This window comes from Hemicordylus capensis, chromosome 2 (genome assembly GCF_027244095.1).
Source record: "Hemicordylus capensis ecotype Gifberg chromosome 2, rHemCap1.1.pri, whole genome shotgun sequence".
Taxonomy (NCBI): Eukaryota; Metazoa; Chordata; class Lepidosauria; order Squamata; family Cordylidae; genus Hemicordylus; species Hemicordylus capensis.
In genome coordinates, this window is record NC_069658.1 from 268047672 (window position 1) to 268066647 (window position 18976).

The window sequence follows — 18976 nt, forward strand, 5'->3', positions numbered from 1 at the left end:
ATCTGCATTATCAGGGTGGAGCCACATTGAATTTACAGGGCCCAGAGTGAGCCAAAATATACCTGGTTTTTGTGCTTTCTGCATTTTAGCAATACACACTGGCCTTTTAACTACATCGCATAACTGGAGGGAGTGCCTAGCAGACACTGCTTCCTTGAAGCAGCTGAAGGACTTCTCAGGGTGTCTTCCATAAGAACATAAAATAAGAAGAGCCCTGCTGGATCAGGCCCAAGGCCTATCTAGTCCAGCATCCTGTTTCGCACAGTGGCCCACCTGATGCCTCTGAAAAGCCCATAGGCAAGAGGTGAAGGCATGCCCTCTCTCCTGCTGCTGTTTCCCTGCAACTGGTATTTAGAGGCATCTTGCCTCTGAGGCTGGAGGAGACTAGTAGCCACTGATAGACCTGCCCTCCATGAATTTGTCTAAGCCCCTTGTAAAGCCTTCCAAGCTAGTAGCCATCACCACATCCCATGGCAGAGAATTCCATAGATTATTAATGTGCTGTGTGAAAAACTTTTGTTGGTCCTAAATTTCCTGGCCTGAAATTTCATGGTGTTGTTAGAGAGGGAGAACAATTTCTCTCTGTCCACTCTCTATACTCGAGCCTTTGGTGGGAAACTCTATCGAAAGCATTTTAGAAGTCCAAGTAAACTATGTCGACCAGGTCACCGTTAACCACATGTCGGTTGACACTCTTGAACTCCCAACGCAGGCTAACACACACACACACACACACACACACACACACAACACCTGTAAAGAAGAAGTGGATGGTGTGACATCTAATGGAAACTTGATGGGCAGGAAAAGAAAGGGCTGCTGAACCCTTCCTTCACCTATCACACCCCCTCCCCAATCTCTCCCATCTCATTTTTTCTCCAGACAGGCTAATTTCTGGTTGGAGCCCTCCATGGAAAAAAATAGCTGAGGAAGGAGCTGCAGGGGGGAAAGCACAGGTGGAAGAAGGGCTTGGCATTTCCTCTCAGCCACTGCTTTTCTGCTTGAAATTACACACACACACACACACACACACACACACTTAATGTGCATTGGTAGTGACCCATGTTTGAACACACAGGTTTGCTGCTGTCACATGGTGTTACACTGACCACCAGTGCAATACCTCACTGACAATTGACTGGAAATAACATATCCCACTGCTGGCTATCCCACAGCTTTTTCTTACTGCTGGCCTTTGCTTGATCTCTAGAGTGGAGGAAACTTTGCTGGTGCAGAGCATAGGCCAAAAGAAGATCTCTCATGTTCCACAGAATGATAGTTGGGAGATAACAACAAACGTTCAATCCCCAAGTCAAGGCCTCAACAGCCTGCTGCCCTGGTAAACCTACACAATCCAATGTAGTGGTCAGAGTGTTGGACTTGGACTGGGGAGATCCAAAGTAAAACCTTGGTTGTGGAATCCACTCTTGGTCAGAGTAAGAGCGGCAGCATCTCTGATGGCCTTTAGAAATACATTCAAGACATACCTATTCAGCCAGGCTTTTAGTCAAAGTTTTACTTGATTTTACTTGGTTTTAAATTTAACTTGTTTATCTGTTTTTAAAATCAAATATTTAACTGTTAATTCAAATATATTAAAAAGCAAATATGAATTTGTTTAATTCAAGTGTGAATAATCTTAAGACCTTTGGTTACAGGCAGTATAAAAACAAGCAAACAAACAAATAAATAAACAAACATCCCCGTTCAGCCATGAAACTCACTGAGTGACTCTGGGCCAGTCATTTCTCTCTCAGCCTAACCTCCCTCACAGGGTAGTTGTGAAGATACACATAACCATGTACACTGATCCCTGGAGAAAGAGTGGAACATAAATGTCAACCAGCCAGCCAACCAATCAATCAACCAACCAGTCAATCAATCCAGACCTCAGTGTGCCATAAGCCAAGATAAGATGTACCTTGACTGTGGTTCTTTCACAGCATTAGCTCCAGATGACTGCAACACAAAAGAAGCATGTGTCTACGTAGGCAAATGTGCACCCCAGAAGATACATCTTGCCTCCAACACACTTACTTATGGGGTTCACTTTTGTTTCTGAGGGACAGGAAACCATAACCAGTAGATGGACATATTTTTAATAATGCCCTGATAACGAGATGTAAGTGAACCTGGCAGCACATGAAAACAAAATTCTTGCACTGCCATCTGCTGGCTATGCAGTTTGCAGGCCTTCAGAAGAAGAGAATATCTTCAGTCCTTCATTTCATGCCTTCCAGGGAAAACTCATCTGCTCTTGTATAATTGATTGTTTCAGGTTAAAATGGAATGTATAGAACCACAAGTGGAGTCCACAGATTTACCCTGTAGGGCAACCATCTATGAAATTTACTCATCTGTAGTAGGCCTGACTCACACAACGTAGGCCAAAGCAGCAGTCCAGTGAGGCCATTCAGAGGCCATTCAAAGAGGCCATTCAGCCTTTATTCAAGTGATCATACTGAGCCATCACATGTCTGCCAGCTCATATTTTTCTGTGAGTAATGAGCTGGCCAAGAGGCTCTACAGAGGTATGTTTCTCTAGTCAGCATCTCTGGGCTTCCTAACTAGACTTTCACACTAGTTTGTTAGCTGTGTCAGATTTAGGGGTGTGCAAACCGGTCCGGTTCGAATCCCAGTTCGACTCACAACCGGGGCGATTCAAGTGGTCCGGGTTTGAACCAGACAGCCCCCCACCCAAAGTGTGTGCTGATCTGAGTTCGGCCCAGCTTGGCCCTGGTTCAAACCTGACTTGTTCGGGGGTCTACTAATAAAGGGGAATCCAGTGAAGATTTCCCTTTATGAGTAAAGGGCTGGGTGGGGCGGGGGCTTCCCTACCAGTAAAGGAGGTGAGAGGTGAGTCAGGGGTATTTACTTTAAGGAGCAGCGTTGGCAGCATCAGGGGCGGTGCTGGGGGCATAGGAATCTCCCCTCACCCCCGACAGCCACCTCCAAAGTAGCCCGGGTCGGCTGCAGCCCAGTTTGGGCCTTCTCTGGCCCAGTTCAGCACAGTGGCTATTTTAGTGAGGTCACTAAAGTGAGGTCATTTTAGTGATCTCATAAAAATGGCCTCCGCATGTGTGTGGAGGTCTGAAGAAGGCCCAAACCGGGTTGCAGCCAGCCTGGGCTACTCTGGAGGAGGCCGGTGGGGTAGAGGGGAGCTGCTACCCCCCAATGCTGCCACCGTTTAAGGTAAGTACTCCTAACTCCCCTCTCACCCCCTTTCGCAGTAGGGAAGCCCCCCTGGCCCTTTACTCATAAAGAGGAATCCTCATTGGAGTCCCCTTTACGAGTAGACTGCCAAACCAGCCTGTGAACTGGTTTGAACCAATCCGGCAGTTGAGCCGGACCAGGCTGGGTCTGTGCACATCCCTAGTCAGATTAACCATTGTGCTAAATACTATATACAGTAAGCCTCCTGTAACATTAGGGTCCTATTGTGATCCAATGATTACATTGTGAAAAAAATGAACATCTCTTTTCCTGGTAGAGCTCAGTAGTGATCATTAAAAAGGACCATATTTGTAGTTATCATCTATCCTGCTGTTGTGGTGGTCTTGGTTTAAGATTAGATTGTGTTGTATCCGATCTGATAATCAGTTTTGTTATTTTGAAGTTTGTTCCAGTGGGAATCCTGTGTAGAGAGTGCATGTGTGTTTGGGGGCTGTCTGGCTAATGGTGATCAAGAGCCTGGTTATCAGTGATGTATATGTTACTGAATAGATGGATAGATAGAAAGATAGGCTCCTTGCAGGAAGAGTGGAATATAAATGTAAAACTATTGAACAATGCCAGCATTTATTATTTAGAACATAATTATATTATACCACATTTCAACCAAAACGTTCTCAAAATAGTTTACATAGCAAAATGAATAAAATGCCTCCCTGCAAGTATTTTACACTTCATGGTGGATGTTTATCTGTAAGCTGTTCTGGTTGTTGTTGCAGAAGCAAATGGGGGGTGGGCAGCAGAAGGGAAGGTCATCAAGTTCTTAAAACAAAACTAGCCGACCCCGCACAGAGCATCTGTGCCCTCTTTGGGGCCGGTGGTTACCTCTCCCCGCCCTTCTGCCCAAGTCTCCGCTTCCGGGCCCAGCTGCCTCTCCTCCCCACCGCCCTTTCTCTCCCCCCTCCTGGGCCTTGCCTCTGCGGCCAGGCTGGGCCCATAACCTCTGGCCCCCACGGTTGGGCTGCGGCAGTGGCAACCCATCCTCCTGGGTGCACCTCAGCCAATCAGGCACGTCCGCTGCCCAGCCAATCAGCTGGGCACTGGGACGCACATTCCAAGGCACACCCAGAAGAATTATATAGATAGATGATTAATGTTAAGAAGAAAGGTGGGAGTCAAAACCATGCATCACCCAAAAACCTGCAAGCAGATCCCTATCTACCTTTTGCTCGCCCTAACTATTCCCCAGATCAAGGATAGCCAGTTTGGGAGTCTCTCGCTGCTGTTGGACTATCTTTCCCACCATCCTGAACCACAACAGCTAGGAATGATGGGAACAATAGTCCAGCAATGGCAAAAGAGCCCCAAGTTGACCACACCACAGTCAATGCCTTGCAGGAGCTCACAGGAAGCTCCAGGTGAGTCAGCAGCAGAGGAACTCTCCGTCTCCATGCTCTGACTGGACTCTGCAGACAAAGCAACAAGACCTCCCCACCTTGCCAGCAGCATCTCCTTTTGGGCACAAAAGAACCAGGGGAAAGAAATAACCTTTAAAGTCCCCCCCCTCCTCCCCATTGCCCCCACTCACTGTTTAGCTTGTTGCAGAGAGAAGAAGAACTCTGGCAAAATAAATTGAATACATGAGCCAGAGAGAAAGAGCTCAAGCATTCAAAAGCTACACACAATAAATATGATCATTTCTCATTCTTCTAAGGCACTACAACAAGAGTAGCAAAGCAACTGTAGTTCGCTCCGCTATTGAAAAGACAGAAGGAGTGAGGGAGACGAGAGAGTGGAAAAAATCCATATGGAGAACACATGCCTGCTTCCTTCCTTCCTTCCTCCCCTGCTTGCCTTTTACCTTTCCACACATACTTCCCCTTCCACTGCCTCCCACCACCACCCTGGCCAGCCGAGACCACCTCTGTACTCTTAACTTAGATTAGTGCTGCTGTGTGTGCACAACTGAGGGGGGTGGGAAGAGAGCGAGAAGCTGCTAGCTGCTGCAGCAGGAATTTGGAGAAGTCTGAATGACTAAGCCTTCCTGGCAGGCACCTGTGCAAGCCCCGCCCACCCACCTCGCCGCTGATTGGTGGGTGAGCCACAGGAGCAGCTCAGTGGGCAGCAGGAGCCTGTGGGCTGAAAGCCAACAAGGAGAGAGCTCTGTGGAGTTCATGCTGGCTGCCAGCTTGCCTTTGCTCGCCCTCAGCCACCAAAATGCAGGAGAAATGCAGTCCTGAACTGGACAAACATTTCCTCCCTGAAATGAGGGACGTCCCTCTTAATTCCAGACAGTGGGCAACCCTAGGAGATCCTTTCTCATCACTTCAAATTGGCCCAGTTCTTCAGCCTCCAAGCCTGAGAAGCTCTGTTCCGGAGTGGGTATATGGTCAGTATTCTCTGCTGTGAAGAACTCATCCAGCTTCTCTGCACCCTCCTTATCCTCCATCTAATCACTTTCGTGCCCTCATCAGCTAAAGGTCCAACTGCCTTCCTGTCAAGTTTTCTGCTTCTGATATATTTAAACATGTTTTTGTTATTCCCCTTGAGATTCCTTGCTTGCTTGCTTGCTTGCTTGCTTTCTTTATAATAAATATCCTCAAAACACTCTTCAAAACACGCTCCTCAAACACTCTTTTTGCATCCCATCAGGGGAGGAGCCACCATTGAGTGAACAGGTTCAAAGAAGCTGGACCGCCGCCCCTCACGGGCCGTGCCTCGCATCCCAGACACGCCCCCTGTGTCTGATGTCAGATGCCGGGTATGTGTGTGATTTAGCTCCCAAGTGGGGCCGTACAGCCCTGTTTGGAAGCTAAATTGGCCAGTGCTGCATTCGCAGCGCAGCCGGAGCAACTCTCTCTGTGCCTTTTAAAGGCAGGGAGAGACTCTCCTGAAGACTTCCTTCAGAAAACGGAAGTCCTGTCCAAGTGAAGAGAACAGAAAGGAGCATGAATGCAGGCAAAAGAAACGCAAGGAGACAATAAGGGATGCAGGAGCAGAGGCAGGCCAGAGGTGGCCCGGGTTCTGCCATGGCCCCCCTAGCCCCACCGCCCTACATCTGACATCAGATGCAGGGAGCATTTAGTCATGCCCCCCCACATGTGACATCAGACACAGGGGTGTGGTTTAGCTTGGCACTGCCCCGTCTGGGAGTTAAATCAGCCAGCACTGCATTTACAGCCTGGCTGGAGCAACTCTCCCTGCCCTTTAAAGGTTCTGCCACTCTGACATCTCACACCAGGTCCTGGGCACCACTCAGTCCATCTGTGTTGGGCTTCCTTGGCAATGCTCCACTTGCATCACATTTCCATCATGTCGAATGCTCAGCAACTGATCTACCCAAGCTGAAAAATCTGTTCTGAGCCCACCTTTCCATCCCACTTGGGGAGCCCTTTTTCTTGCCAAATTTCGCCTTCCAGAGGAGAAAGTTATAAAGCAAGTTGAAAAGAGGGCATGTGAATGGCTCAGCCGTTTAGGCACTGCATCTCTTTCCTTTCTCTTTATAGCAATGTTGTCCCAGGTCCTAAAACTCTGGCAGAAACATGGCCAGGCTTTCTAAGTAGCTGGCATTACATGCTAATCCCCTGGAAACATTAAAGGTTCTCCTCAGTCTGCTCTTTGAATGAAAGAGGCCCTTCCTTTTAGTGCTATAAAAACTGCCCTCTGTTTTGCCGGCCACAAACACTGCTCCCTTGTCTGTTTTTACTCTGCTTTTTCCAAAATAAGGAACATGCATTCTTGCAGCTGGGACAAAAGTTTTCAGCTTTTGGATAATAGGTCTTATTTCTCCTTCTCTTTATGTAGTAATAGAGATAATAAACAAAAATAAAGATAGATAGATAAGTTTATTCGGTCATTGACCAGCAAATAAAGATAATCAAGAGCCAGCGTGGTGTAGTGGTTAGAGTGCTGGACTAGGACCGGGGAGACCCGAGTTCAAATCCCCATTCAGCCATAAAAACTAGCTGGGTGACTCTGGGCCAGTCACTTCTCTCTCAGCCCAACCTACTTCACGGGGTTGTTGTGAAAGAGAAACTCAAGTATGTAGTACACTGCTCTGGGCTCCTTGGAGGAAGAGCGGGATATAAATGTAAAAATAATAAATAATAATAAAAATAATGCAATCTGTTGGCCAAGGCTATTAAGGAAAAGCTAGGAACTATTTCCTTTAAGACTTTTGTTAATGCTGCTTCTTTCACTTCCTCCAAATAATTCTTTAAAACGTGTGTCCCCACACCACCCGTGAAGCCTTTAACTCATCACCCTCTACAAAACCCACATGTACTTGAATTGATGGCACATTTCTTCCCTGTTTATGGTCACCTCCACCCTCCTCCCTTCCCTCTGTTGCCTCCCTTGCGGCAAATTTTTAGACGGTAAGCTCCTTGAAGCAAGAACTTGACTTCTTTTTTTGTTAGTGTGTAAAGCACTATGCACACTGACAGTGCTATGTAATTAACAAAACAGAAGTTATTAATGTCCAAGAGCAGAGCCTGCCAAACTGTAACAATAAGTGAGACTAACGAAGCTTCAATCTGGAAGACTGGGAAAAGGGGGCAGAGTCAGGGAAAACAGGGTAAGCAGCTTAAGAAAAAGCAGTTCAGTTTGGCTGAGAGACTTCAAATAAAGAACACCTATTTCCTTAATTAGTGTCTTGATTACTAAAAGGAAATCAACACACAAACTTTAAAAAGTACTTGCAGCCTAGCATAATTCCTTTTGCTGTGCTTTATAGACTTACATGTTACAAAATTAGCAAACGCCTCAACGAAACAAAGCAGTAAATCAAAAAGAAATGTTATTTTCTCGGGGTGCTAAAATGTGCCAGCTATCCAGAGCACTATTCTAGACTACAAAGAACCGCAAATTTTAATTTAGCACTTAGAAATATAGGATACATATTGAAAACAAGGGGAGGAAATTAATTATTACACCCTGTTGTATTGAAAATACAGATTCATTGTCACCCAAAACAAATCATCATCATCATCAACAACAACATCAACAACAACTGCTTCTGCTAGATTTATTTAATATCAGTGTAATTGTCATGGTTTCTTCAAAGAATCCTGGGAAATGTAGTTTATGAAGAGTGTGTTGTATTCTATTTAGCAATATTTGCTGTTTTGTTAATTAGAAGTTTATCCCTGTGGGAATCCTGTAGGGACTGTGAGGGTGGAGCCAGAAAAGAAAAGGAAAGGAAGGAGAAAAATGGAGTTGTTTCTGAATAAAGCATAGGTAAACAAACATAAACATTATCAGTCGGGTTTCAGGCCTCGGCATAGCACAGAGACCGCATTGCTTGCTCTGGTAGATGACCTTCTTCGGGACCTTGATGAGGGTAGTGTCCCTCTCTTGGTCCTTTTAGATCTCTCACCAGCTTTTGACACTATCGATCATGCGATCCTCCTTGACCGCCTGCGTGGATTGGGTATCGGGGGCACTGTCTTACAGTGGTTCCGTTCTTACCTTAGCGGGCATGTCCAGTCGGTATGCATTGAGGACAGATGCTCTGAGCCATGGCCACTCCTTTATGGAGTTCCCCAGGGTTCAGTTCTTGCCCCTGTCCTCTTTAACATCTATATGGAGCCGCTGGGTCAGCTCATTTCCCAGTCTGGGGTGAGATTTCACCAATACGCTGATGATACTCAGCTGTGTATTGCCATCCCAGACCATTCTGGAGAGGCTGTTTCTGTGCTTACTCGATGCCTGAAAGCTGTTAAGGTCTGGATGAATCAAAATAAGCTCAGACTGAATCCCACCAAGACTGAACTACTCTTACTCAGCCCTTGTAACGGCCAACAGCTGGATGTGAACCTTGTTTTAGATGGGGCGGCGCTGCCCCCGAAAGAGCTTGTACGTGACTTGGGGGTCCTTCTGGATTCGCACCTCCTGCTTGAACAGCAGGTGGAGGCTGCAGCCAGAAGTGCCTTTGCCTAGCTCCATCTGATTCGTCAATTACGCCCTAACCTTGATCGGCAAGCATTAATGACAGTGACCCATGCCCTTGTTATCTCCCGCCTAGATTATTGTAACGCCCTCTATCTAGAGTTACCTTTGAGGACGATCAGAAAGCTACAACGGGTCCAGAATGCAGCGGCTTGTTTACTTATGGGTGCCAGAAAATATGACAGGGTAACACCTCCTGCAGTCATTGCACTGGTTGTCTATTCGCTACCTAGTTCAATTTAAGGTCCTGGTTTTGACCTTCAAAGCCTTGCGGGGTTTGGCACCTGTCTACCTACAGACCCGCCTCTCCCATCCAGTTACATCCTGTCCGGGCAGATCTGGTCAGATGGCCCTTTTGTCGGTCCTCGATTTCCGAGAGGTTCAAGGAGCTAGAACCCGTGAAAGGGCTTTCTTGGTTGCCGCCCCACTTCTCTGGAATTCCCTTCCCCTGCAGATTCGTTTAGCTCCTTCTTTGTCGATTTTAAAATCTTTACTGAAGACTTTTCTTTTTCGCCAGGCTTTTACCCTGTAGTTTATCCGTTCCCACCCCCCACCCCGTTAGTTACTTTAGTTTTATTTAGAATGTAATTTTAATGCTGTCTTGTTTTGCATGTTTTTGTACACCGCCCAGAGTCTTTGGAGTGGGCAGTATATCAAATGTTTCAAATAAATAAATAAATAAATAAATAAAATAAGATTATTTTGTGTTCATGAGGGAAGCAGCTATAAAACATGGTGCTGAGAATTTTCTGTTAGAGATAGCTAGACCCTTTTACAGAATTACAGTTTCCTCTTAAAACCAATTTAAATATTTGGCACAACCAGTTTATTAGTAAAAGGCACATTTGTTTCTACTTAGTTGCATGCAGTCTACACATCCCACCCCCGCTCCCACAATCCCCAGTGCATTCAGGGCCATTGTTATTGTTTGTGGAATTGTGCACTTTGGTGGCATCAGATGAATATTTGTTGTGGAACAGTATGCGATAAACACCGCGACTCTTCCCTGACCTGTTCATGCTGTTGCTTGTTCCATTTGTTCCAGGGCCAGCCCACTATCGAGGTGCAGTGAGGTAGCCCCCTCAAGTGGAAGACCGGCAGCGGTGGCGGTGGGGAGCCTTGCACCCTCCCTGCTGTCAGTCGCCTGCCTCATTGCTCTCCATTGGTGGCAGTGGCCGCCCCACTTGAACAGTCATGCTGGCAGTGCCCTGCCATGCCACACAAATGCCGCCCCTTTTACTCCTCCTCCCCCCTCTCCCTGCCTTTGCAAATGGAGCAGAAGGAAGTGTGGGCTCTACACCTCCTTCCTCTGTGCCCCACCCCCGGCTGGAACACTGTGGGAGAAGGGAAGAGATTCCTATGCTGCCTCAGATATCAAGCTGGCTTCAGCCTAACTTTGGGTGTTATGTTACTTTCTGTTATGTTAATTATCTAGAGCCCAGCCAGTATTTCATTTCATTTCATTTTTTAAATGTATATCCCGCTCTTCCTCTGAGGCGTTCAGCATAGTGTACATGCTTATTTTTATCTTCACAACAACCCTGTGAGGTAGGTTAGGTTGAGAGATACATGACTGGCCCAGAGTCACCCAGTGAATTGCATGGTTGAATGGGGATTCAAACCCGGGTCTTCTCAGTCCTAGTCAAACACTCTAACCACTATGCTTTCACCGTACAACTACAGCACAGGAGCATCTACCTGTAAATGTTTATAAACATTGTACACACCACAGTAAGGATATCTCCTCCCACCTACCTCAGCAATGCTCTATCTAAGTATGCAAACCACTTGCTGAAGGATTTTCTGTTCTTTGGAGGCTGTGCCATGGGCATCTGCAGGACTTTTCCTTGGCGGAAGGGGGAACCCTATACCCACTTACCTGGGAGTAAGCCCCATTGAATTCAATGGGGCTGGCTCAATCAAGAGGGCGGGGGGGGGGGGCGGCTACTGCCCGTTGCCCCCCTCTGGACACCCATGGGCAGTGCACTCCCTCTCTCCTGTGAAGGAGTGCGCATCCATCAAACTATTCCAAAAGAAATCCTCAAAAGGTGTCAATACCAGTGCAACTATTGTCTGTGGCAAAATTCCACCAAGACCCTGCCCCTTCCATGGACAAGGTCCTACCATACAATTGTAGGACAATTGTAATGGGGAAAGGACTGGAAGGAGAATCACACAGGGGCAAATGCAGTTGGTGGACTTGGTGTGTAAAGGTCCTTCAAGTCCCTGATAGGCAGCAATATTAATAAAGAATTAAGACACCAGACAATGGGATTAGGTCAGATCAGGAGAACAGCAGGCCACACTAATAGGCTTTTGTTTAAAATAACTCCCTCCCTCAAAATAAAAAAAAAGAGGAGAGACTGAGCCGGGTAAGGGGCAAGAAAGAGATTTTGAGGGAGAGACCAGGATTGGTAGAACTTCCAGAGCAGAGGCAGAGCTATAACTGGGTGGATGCCTCTGAGAAACACACACTGCCCTGCCTCTGGGGCCTCCTCGCTCCACTCTTCCTCCCCTGCTGGCCAGCTAGCCAGCCACTTGCTCGCTTGCCACGCCGTTGGCTGGTGTGTTGCCCTCACTGCCCCCTCACTAAGCTCCTCCCAGCTGATGGGAAGCCAGAAAGCCACAAAGGGCCCTTTCTGCTTCTCACCAGCCAAGAGGAGCCTAGCAAAGGGGCAGCAGGCATAGCGTGTGGCTGCGGAGGAGTGGGGTGCACCACGCCATGGAGGGCAGAGGGGTCACCCATGTTCATGCATTGACAGGGGCTCTCTTTGCCCTTGCCATGCCACTGTTCCAGAGGAGCTGCCCTGTCAATCTGCTGCCGCACAAACAACCAAGACTCTTGTGACACCATAAGGACCGATTGGTTTATGAAGCTTTCATTGGCTACAGCCCACTTCCAGCTTATGCTGCAGTGATTCTGTTAGTCTTTTAAGGAGCCACAATGAATACATGACAGACAATGCACAGCAGTGAGGAAAGCAGAGTATACCAAAACTCTTGGTTTTGGTTACCTCTTAGGAATGTGTGGTGGTGGTGGCGGCGGCAGCAGCAAGAGACTGATGGGTGGGCAAAGCTAGATGCACACTGCCTGGGGCACAGGGCTGTCCTTAGAGAGCACTGGCAAGGTGCAGGGCCTGGATTAAATCAGCCAGTGTGGGGCTCCATTCCAGTTAATTTTGATGGGGGTTAAAAGAGCAGGGCCCGGGGCGGTCGCCTTGCTTGCCCTGCCCTAAGGACAGCCCAGTGTTACAGCAAGTAGCAGCATGGGCAGGTGGAAGAGCATGCCCTGGCACAGCCTCCCTGGCAGCTGAGGCCAATGTGGAGGAAGAGAAGAAATGTGGGCACTGGACTCCAGGCCAGGTGTGAGGCAGGTGAGGCCTCCCCAGGAGTGAGGTCGGGTGGACAAGGGGGAAGAGAAGAAGACACCTGCAATGGGTGGCAGTGGCAGCAGCAGCAGTAGCAAAGAAGAGGCAGCAGCAGATTTCAATGGGCAGATGGGGTGACACCCATGGCGGGACACGAAGTTGGGCACCCACACTCACTGCCCTGTGGTGCACTCACCAACTGAGGCTGTCATCTCACTCGGCCTCATGGGAGAGCTGCCTTGGGTGATGCTATATGGTTGGCAACTACTGATGAATCCCGCAAATCTGCCTCCTCATCGCCTTTCAGGACAGTTGGAGGAGGTGGACCACTGTCCTAGCAGTGTGCTCTCAGGTTTGAAGAGAGGAGAGGAGGGGAGGGATAGCAGTGGTGGTGGGTGCCTGGAGGTTGGTCCCTTGCTCAGGAAGCCAAACACAGACTTCCGCCTGAGATCTAACAACCCTCCACGTGGTGGGGCAGCAGCACAGGAATCTGTGGACTCCTTGCTTTGGTCCACCTCCCAAGAATTCCTGATACTGGAATTAAGCACCACTCCAGTACCAGCTGACTGGCTTCCATTGTCTCTTTGTCACCAACCACGTCCACTTTGTCTCTACCTGGAATGGAAGTTTGGGAGAACAAGTTTTGTGCTGGAGAGACAGTGAAGGAAAACAGGTGAGTAGATAGGTGTGAAGCCCGATGCATGCTTCTTACAAGAGCAGCAGCAGCAGCAGGACAGAGCAATGCCCCCCTGGAAGGCATCTTTCGTGCCTTTGCATGAAAGCCATGAACATTGCACATACATTTGGGGACCAAGACCCCCAGGAGATTTCCACCCGATCCAGCAGGGTGGGAGATGCCAGGACATTAGGACTATATGGGAGGGATCACCCTTTTGGGGCATGCTCTGCCCTCCTTTCCCCACCACGGCTCTTGCAGAAAGCATGCCTCGGGCTTCACACCTGTCTGTCTCATGGCCCCTGCTGCCCCTGCACCAACTTGCCTGCAATCTCCTGCTGCCTCTATAGCACCAAACAGGCCCATGTTGTCCCCATTTTAGAAACAGTCAAAGTAGAGGAGAGCTGGTCTTGTGGTAGTAAGCATGGATTGCCCCCTTTGCTAAGCAGGGTCCACTCTGGATGCATTTGAATGGGAGACTACATGTGAGCACTGTAAGCTATTCCCCTTAGAGCATGGGGCCACTCTGGGAAGAGCACCTGCATGCTTACATGCAGAAGGTTCCAAGTTCCCTCCTTGGCATCTCCAAGAAAGGGCTGAGCGAGACTCCTGCCTGCAGCCTTGGAGAAGCCGCTGCCAGTCTGTGTAGACAGTACTGAGCTAGATGGACCGATGGCCTGACTCAGTATATGGCAGCTTCCTATGTTCCTATGTAGACAGGTTTGGCGCTGGAGAGGCAGTGGGTACAAGCCAGCTGGTACTGGAGTGGCAGTGCAATGGCAAAAGATCCGCAGCATACATCTAGCTTCACCCACTAGATGTATGGGTGAATTTAGATGTATGCTGCCTACATACATGGTGAAACTAGATGTATGCTGCCTACAGAGCATACCCGGAGGTGAGGCTGGTGAGAGGGGTGCGTCAATGCTGGGCTCCTGCCCAGAGGACAGGGCTGGTGAGGCAGGGGGTGGGGCATCACAGTGCACCTGTCAGTAAAGGTGGAAATAGTGCCTCCCACTAACTATTTGATGATGAAGAAGAAGTAGTAGTAGTAGTATTGTCCCAGCCCTGCCAGCATCTCTGTTTCTGGGCAACCACCCCCTAGCCCCACTTCAGACAGCCCTGGAGGAAAGGCACCGAGTCACACCTGCCCCTGCCTCTTGAACCTCAGATTTGAGGATGCCTCTGCCTGGAGCTCTCCCAGACAGCGGGATTAAGAGGGATGAAGTACTGCAAGTTATGGACATTCCGTATTTGCCTAAAAAACCAATGCAAAAAGTGGATTTTTTTTACCCTGGACATAAACTGGGCTAAGCTCCAATGAGCAATAAAAAACTCATATCGTGTATGGAGTGCTCCCCGATAGCTTGCAGGGACTTCGACTTAAAGCTGGATGATATGTGAATGCACATTTGCCCCTCCTTTCCAAATTACACCCTATAACAGTGTCACTACTGTCCACTAAGTGTGCTTCCATCCTGCCTGTGATTCAACATCACAGTCCCTCCGCTGTCAGCATGGTGCCATTCACATTTCCGATGCCTTCTTTTGGATTTTCTCCTTGCATTTTAGTTCTACAACACTGCATGCACGTTGCAAAATAATAGCTGTGTTTTCCCTTTGTAGGAGAGTTGCTCAAGCTATTTACGTTTTCAAAATGACCCTGCCAAGCGAAGCATTTTACTGCTGAACAGTGTGTAATATGGAAAATGCCCAGGTTAATAAAAGTAAAATTGCTATCTGGGAATGTTCCAGGTGAAGTATTCCCAGAATCTGCAGTGATCTGCCCACCCCAGCATCATAGGAATGTTGTGAGGTTGAAATGACGAGGTGCAAGAGAACCATGAACACTGCCCTGAACTCCTTACAAGAAGGGTGAGCTCAAACAATAATAAATAAAATAATTAATTTTATTAATTATGCTGCTTTTGAGCAATAATCCAATTCAGGCTTTGGCAAGTCTTTAAAGCACGGAATGCCACAACTGGGGTCAGCCACCCAAACTGCCTCTTGTTTTCTGTTGTGGCTAACTTGGCACAAAGGTAGTCCAGAGAAGGAATTTTCAAGCCCTTTAGTGGGGACCATTTGCTATTTGGCCCCTCCCTGCTTGAACTGTCCCGTGCAGTGTCCATTTAATCTAGATGTTGCTTATTTTCCTCTTCCCTCCTCATTCCTTTTCCCTTCTGTATCATGCCTATTTGATTGTAATTTTTTTTTTTAAACAACTGTGACCTGTTATGAGTGCATTGGCAGAAAGGCCGTATATAAATGAGGTCAATAAATATATGAAGTCAATAACCAAGCTAAATCATGGTTGAAAATGTTGGTGGATGAATACCCATTCCAGTTTCTGAAAGCCGATTTGGTGTTGACTTCTGAATCCCCACTGGAATTTCCAAATGTATTCCCTTATTACCAGAGTTGCAGGGCCATTAGCCATGCAACTTAGCCAAAGAGAATACAAAGAGGCAGAAACTCTGGAGAGCTGCAATCCATGAAGCCACCTATGGGTGTGTTATTCAAGTGACATATTATTATTATTATTTTTACATTTATATCCCACTCTTCCTCCAAGGAGCCCAGAGCGGTGTACTACATACTTGAGTTTTTCTTTCACAACAACCCTGTGAAGTGGGTTAGGCTGAGAGAGAAGTGACTGGCCCAGAGTCACCCAGCTAGTTTCATGGCTGAATGGGGATTTGAACTCGGGTCTCCCCGGTCCTAGTCCAGCACTCTAACCACTACACCACACTGGCTCTCATGTATATGGATGAAAGCATTTCTTCTATATGCATTCATGGGAATTGCTTCAATCTTTTCAACTGGCCCCACCATCTGCAGTGTTTCATTTTAATTCTGTATGCATTTTGTCAGCTTGGGTCCCACCCTGCTCTTTTGGTTGGCTTTGCAAACACTCCCCCCACTCCCAATGGTTAATTGATCAGTTTGATTAAGTAGAAGGATTCCATCCTAATGACATATGACCCTTCACATAGTGGTTGCTTCTTAGCCCTGCTATAACTTGACAGATCCATTGCAATGGGTTAAATCCCAGCTACTGGTAAGTAGGCAGTGCGTGCCGCCTCCTGCAGACCACAACTACAAATAATAAAATCGTTACCTTTTTCCCATGAGCTGCTCCCATTGTTTTAAGAGCTTGTTATTGTCTCCAGCAGCAATTTTGAACGGCCCTCCCGGATTTTGCAGTGTGTGAGAGACAGAGACACCCGCGCACACACAGTCCTGGCCCTTGTTATGCTGTCATCCTGAGCAGGCCCCTATGAGTGGAGAGACGCATCTCGCATCCTGTGCTAGAGAGAGAGGCAAGCTGCCGCTCCTTGCACTCCACTTTACTCACAGAGTAAGAGGGGCAGAAAAGCAGCAGCAGCAGCAGCAGCAGCAGCAGCAGCAGCAAGAGGATCTTTGAGGTGATGAGCAAAAACGTTTCTCCTTGTCGGCTTAGCCTGGCATGTAAAGAATTCATTTTTGTTATATACCTAACGACTGGCTTGCCCACTGCCAGCGGCGACACACAAAGGCAGCTTTCATGCTGCTGATGCCCAGCTTCTCAGCAGAGTTCCTTGTTGTGAATGCTTGTTGCAGATTAGAGTAATCAGACTTGACACAGCAAGATGTCACCGAACACAGGGCTGAGCTGAGGAGGAATTCCACCTGCCCCGAGCAGTTGGGCCCCAGCAGCAGCAGCAGCAGCAGCAGCAGCAGCAGCAGGAGCCTCTTCCTCTCTAGGGGATTTGTGCCATCCTCTCCCTCTCCCTCCCTCGCCATTTGCTCCTCCTCACCTCAATGCTGCTTTGGCAAGAAGACCTGGAAAGCAAACACACTGGAACCCACTTCTGGAAAAACCATGCAGCGGGGTGCTGCTGACCAAGTGTGAGCCACCACTTGGCTCCCTGCCTGCCAGGCGATTTGTGAACTCCCTTCTCTCCAAATTCTGGCTGCTGCCCACGGAGAAGGAGCTTCGGCAAAGGGGTTGTATAATGGGAAGGCAGCAAGGCATAGCCATGGAGCAAAGAAGTGTGAGCACTGGCAGATATTCCCCTCAGGGGATAAAGCCGCTCTGGGAAGAGCAGAAGGTTTCAAGTTCCCTCCCTGGCTTCTCCAAGATAGGGCTGAGAGAGATTCCTGCCTGCAACCTTGGAGAAGCCGCTGCCAGTCTGTGAAGACAATACTGAGCTAGATAGACCAATGGTCTGACTCAGTATATGGCAGCTTCCTATGTTCCTATGTTCCTAAAGTAGCCTGAGTGGATCCATCACACAGCTCTCGGCTGTATGTGGTTTCGATTCCATTTGAAAAGTACCTGTGGCGGCCTAATAAGATACGCTAATAGCTGACATCATGCAGTGCTTCAGACGGGATTTCAGCTCAGCCATTATTTCACTGGGTGGTCTTTGAAAAAGTGACTCCCCCTTAGTCTCCATTCTCCTCATCTCCATTTGTAATATGAAGATAGTAATACTGGCCTGTAAAGTAGACCAGTGAGGTCTTTTTAAAGATTTATAGGGAGTGCTCTGAGCACTAAGTTCCTGTTTACAGTACCCATTTAAACTAGTGGGTTTAAACCACTTTAAAAGCCTCAGAATCCTAGAAAGTGCAGTTTGGTGAGGTGCTGAGATCCTTAACTATTCTGGTGGTGGTGGGAAATAGAAGAAGTAACATTGGCAGGTCTGCAGGCTGTTCCTGTTGGAAGTGAAGGACTTTGCGCTGTCTCTTGTCTCAAAGACAGTGGAGGACAGACTAGTGAGTCAGAGGGCTAGAGGGTCAAGACATTGGTCATCCCTTCTCTACTGCTCTGACACGATGGAATGTAGATTGCTACTCTTAGGGACTAACTTCCTTCCTTCCTGCTTTGCACTTCCTCTCTCTCTTCTCTTCCTGCTCCTTCTACCTTGCAACATGCAAGCTCCTCTCCCCTGCACCATGTGTGCAGAGATGCAGAATCCATCTGCATTCAGCTAGCTAGATAGATTAGAGATCCTAACTCCTCACTTTCCTGTCTAGAATGGAGTTCTCTAATAAATATCATTTATATTGATTTGAAACTATAAACTGGCTCCAAGTTACTTACTCTCAGCTTACACACATGCCTAACCAAATTCCGCTGTGTTGTGCCTCTGTGCACTCTGCTATAATGAAAAAGTGTTTCTCCTACCAGAGATAATTCCCAACAGGTTATGGGAGCCCAGTATTTTGAGCTGTGTGTACTGCAACTAAAGAGTTAAGTCTGTTCCAGGAGATCCAGTGAGATTTAGCTGTGGACACTTTGAATTGCTAATCTACAGCAGCTGCCCTTTCATGGAGCTCAGTGAGGATGGCTACTTACCTAGAGGGAAAGCTCAGGCTGACTATCCTGAACCCAGACAATTACTTTGAATGGAAAACCCAACTGAGGATTGCATTGCGAGCAGAAGGACTACAAAGAGTCATTGAAGAAGAACCCCCACACACCCGCAGGTGGAACCACAGCTGCTGAGAAAACTGCTAAAGAGACGTGGCTACTCAAGGATGCAAAAGCTCAAGCTTTGATTGCAGCTTCTGTGAGTAAAAAATATCTTTCTATTATATATGATCTTGAGACCTCAAAGGAAATGCTAAGCAAGCTAGATTCCTTGCATATGAAAAAGGGGTGGGCATACACCTTTAACTTGAGAAAGAAAATGCAGAATATCCAGTATAAAGATGGGGACTGTTTTGCCACACATGTTGGACTGCTATGGGACCTTTTTTTTGCTGCATTTAAAGCTGCAAAGGAGGAATTTACAGAGAATCAGAAGTTGGAAGCTCTGTACCT

At 47.7% G+C, this 18976-nt stretch overlaps 1 protein-coding gene across 1 annotated transcript in view; it reads right to left on the minus strand.

Moving 5' to 3' along the window:
- Nucleotides 1–16873, minus strand: part of FAM107A (family with sequence similarity 107 member A) — a 97558-nt gene extending 80685 nt beyond the window's left edge. The window contains exon 1 of the mRNA XM_053295932.1: nt 16286–16873. Coding sequence (XP_053151907.1) covers nt 16286–16309 — 24 coding nt within the window. The 5' untranslated portion in view covers nt 16310–16873. The remainder of the gene's footprint in view (nt 1–16285) is intronic.
- Between the last annotated feature and the right edge of the window lie 2103 nt (nt 16874–18976).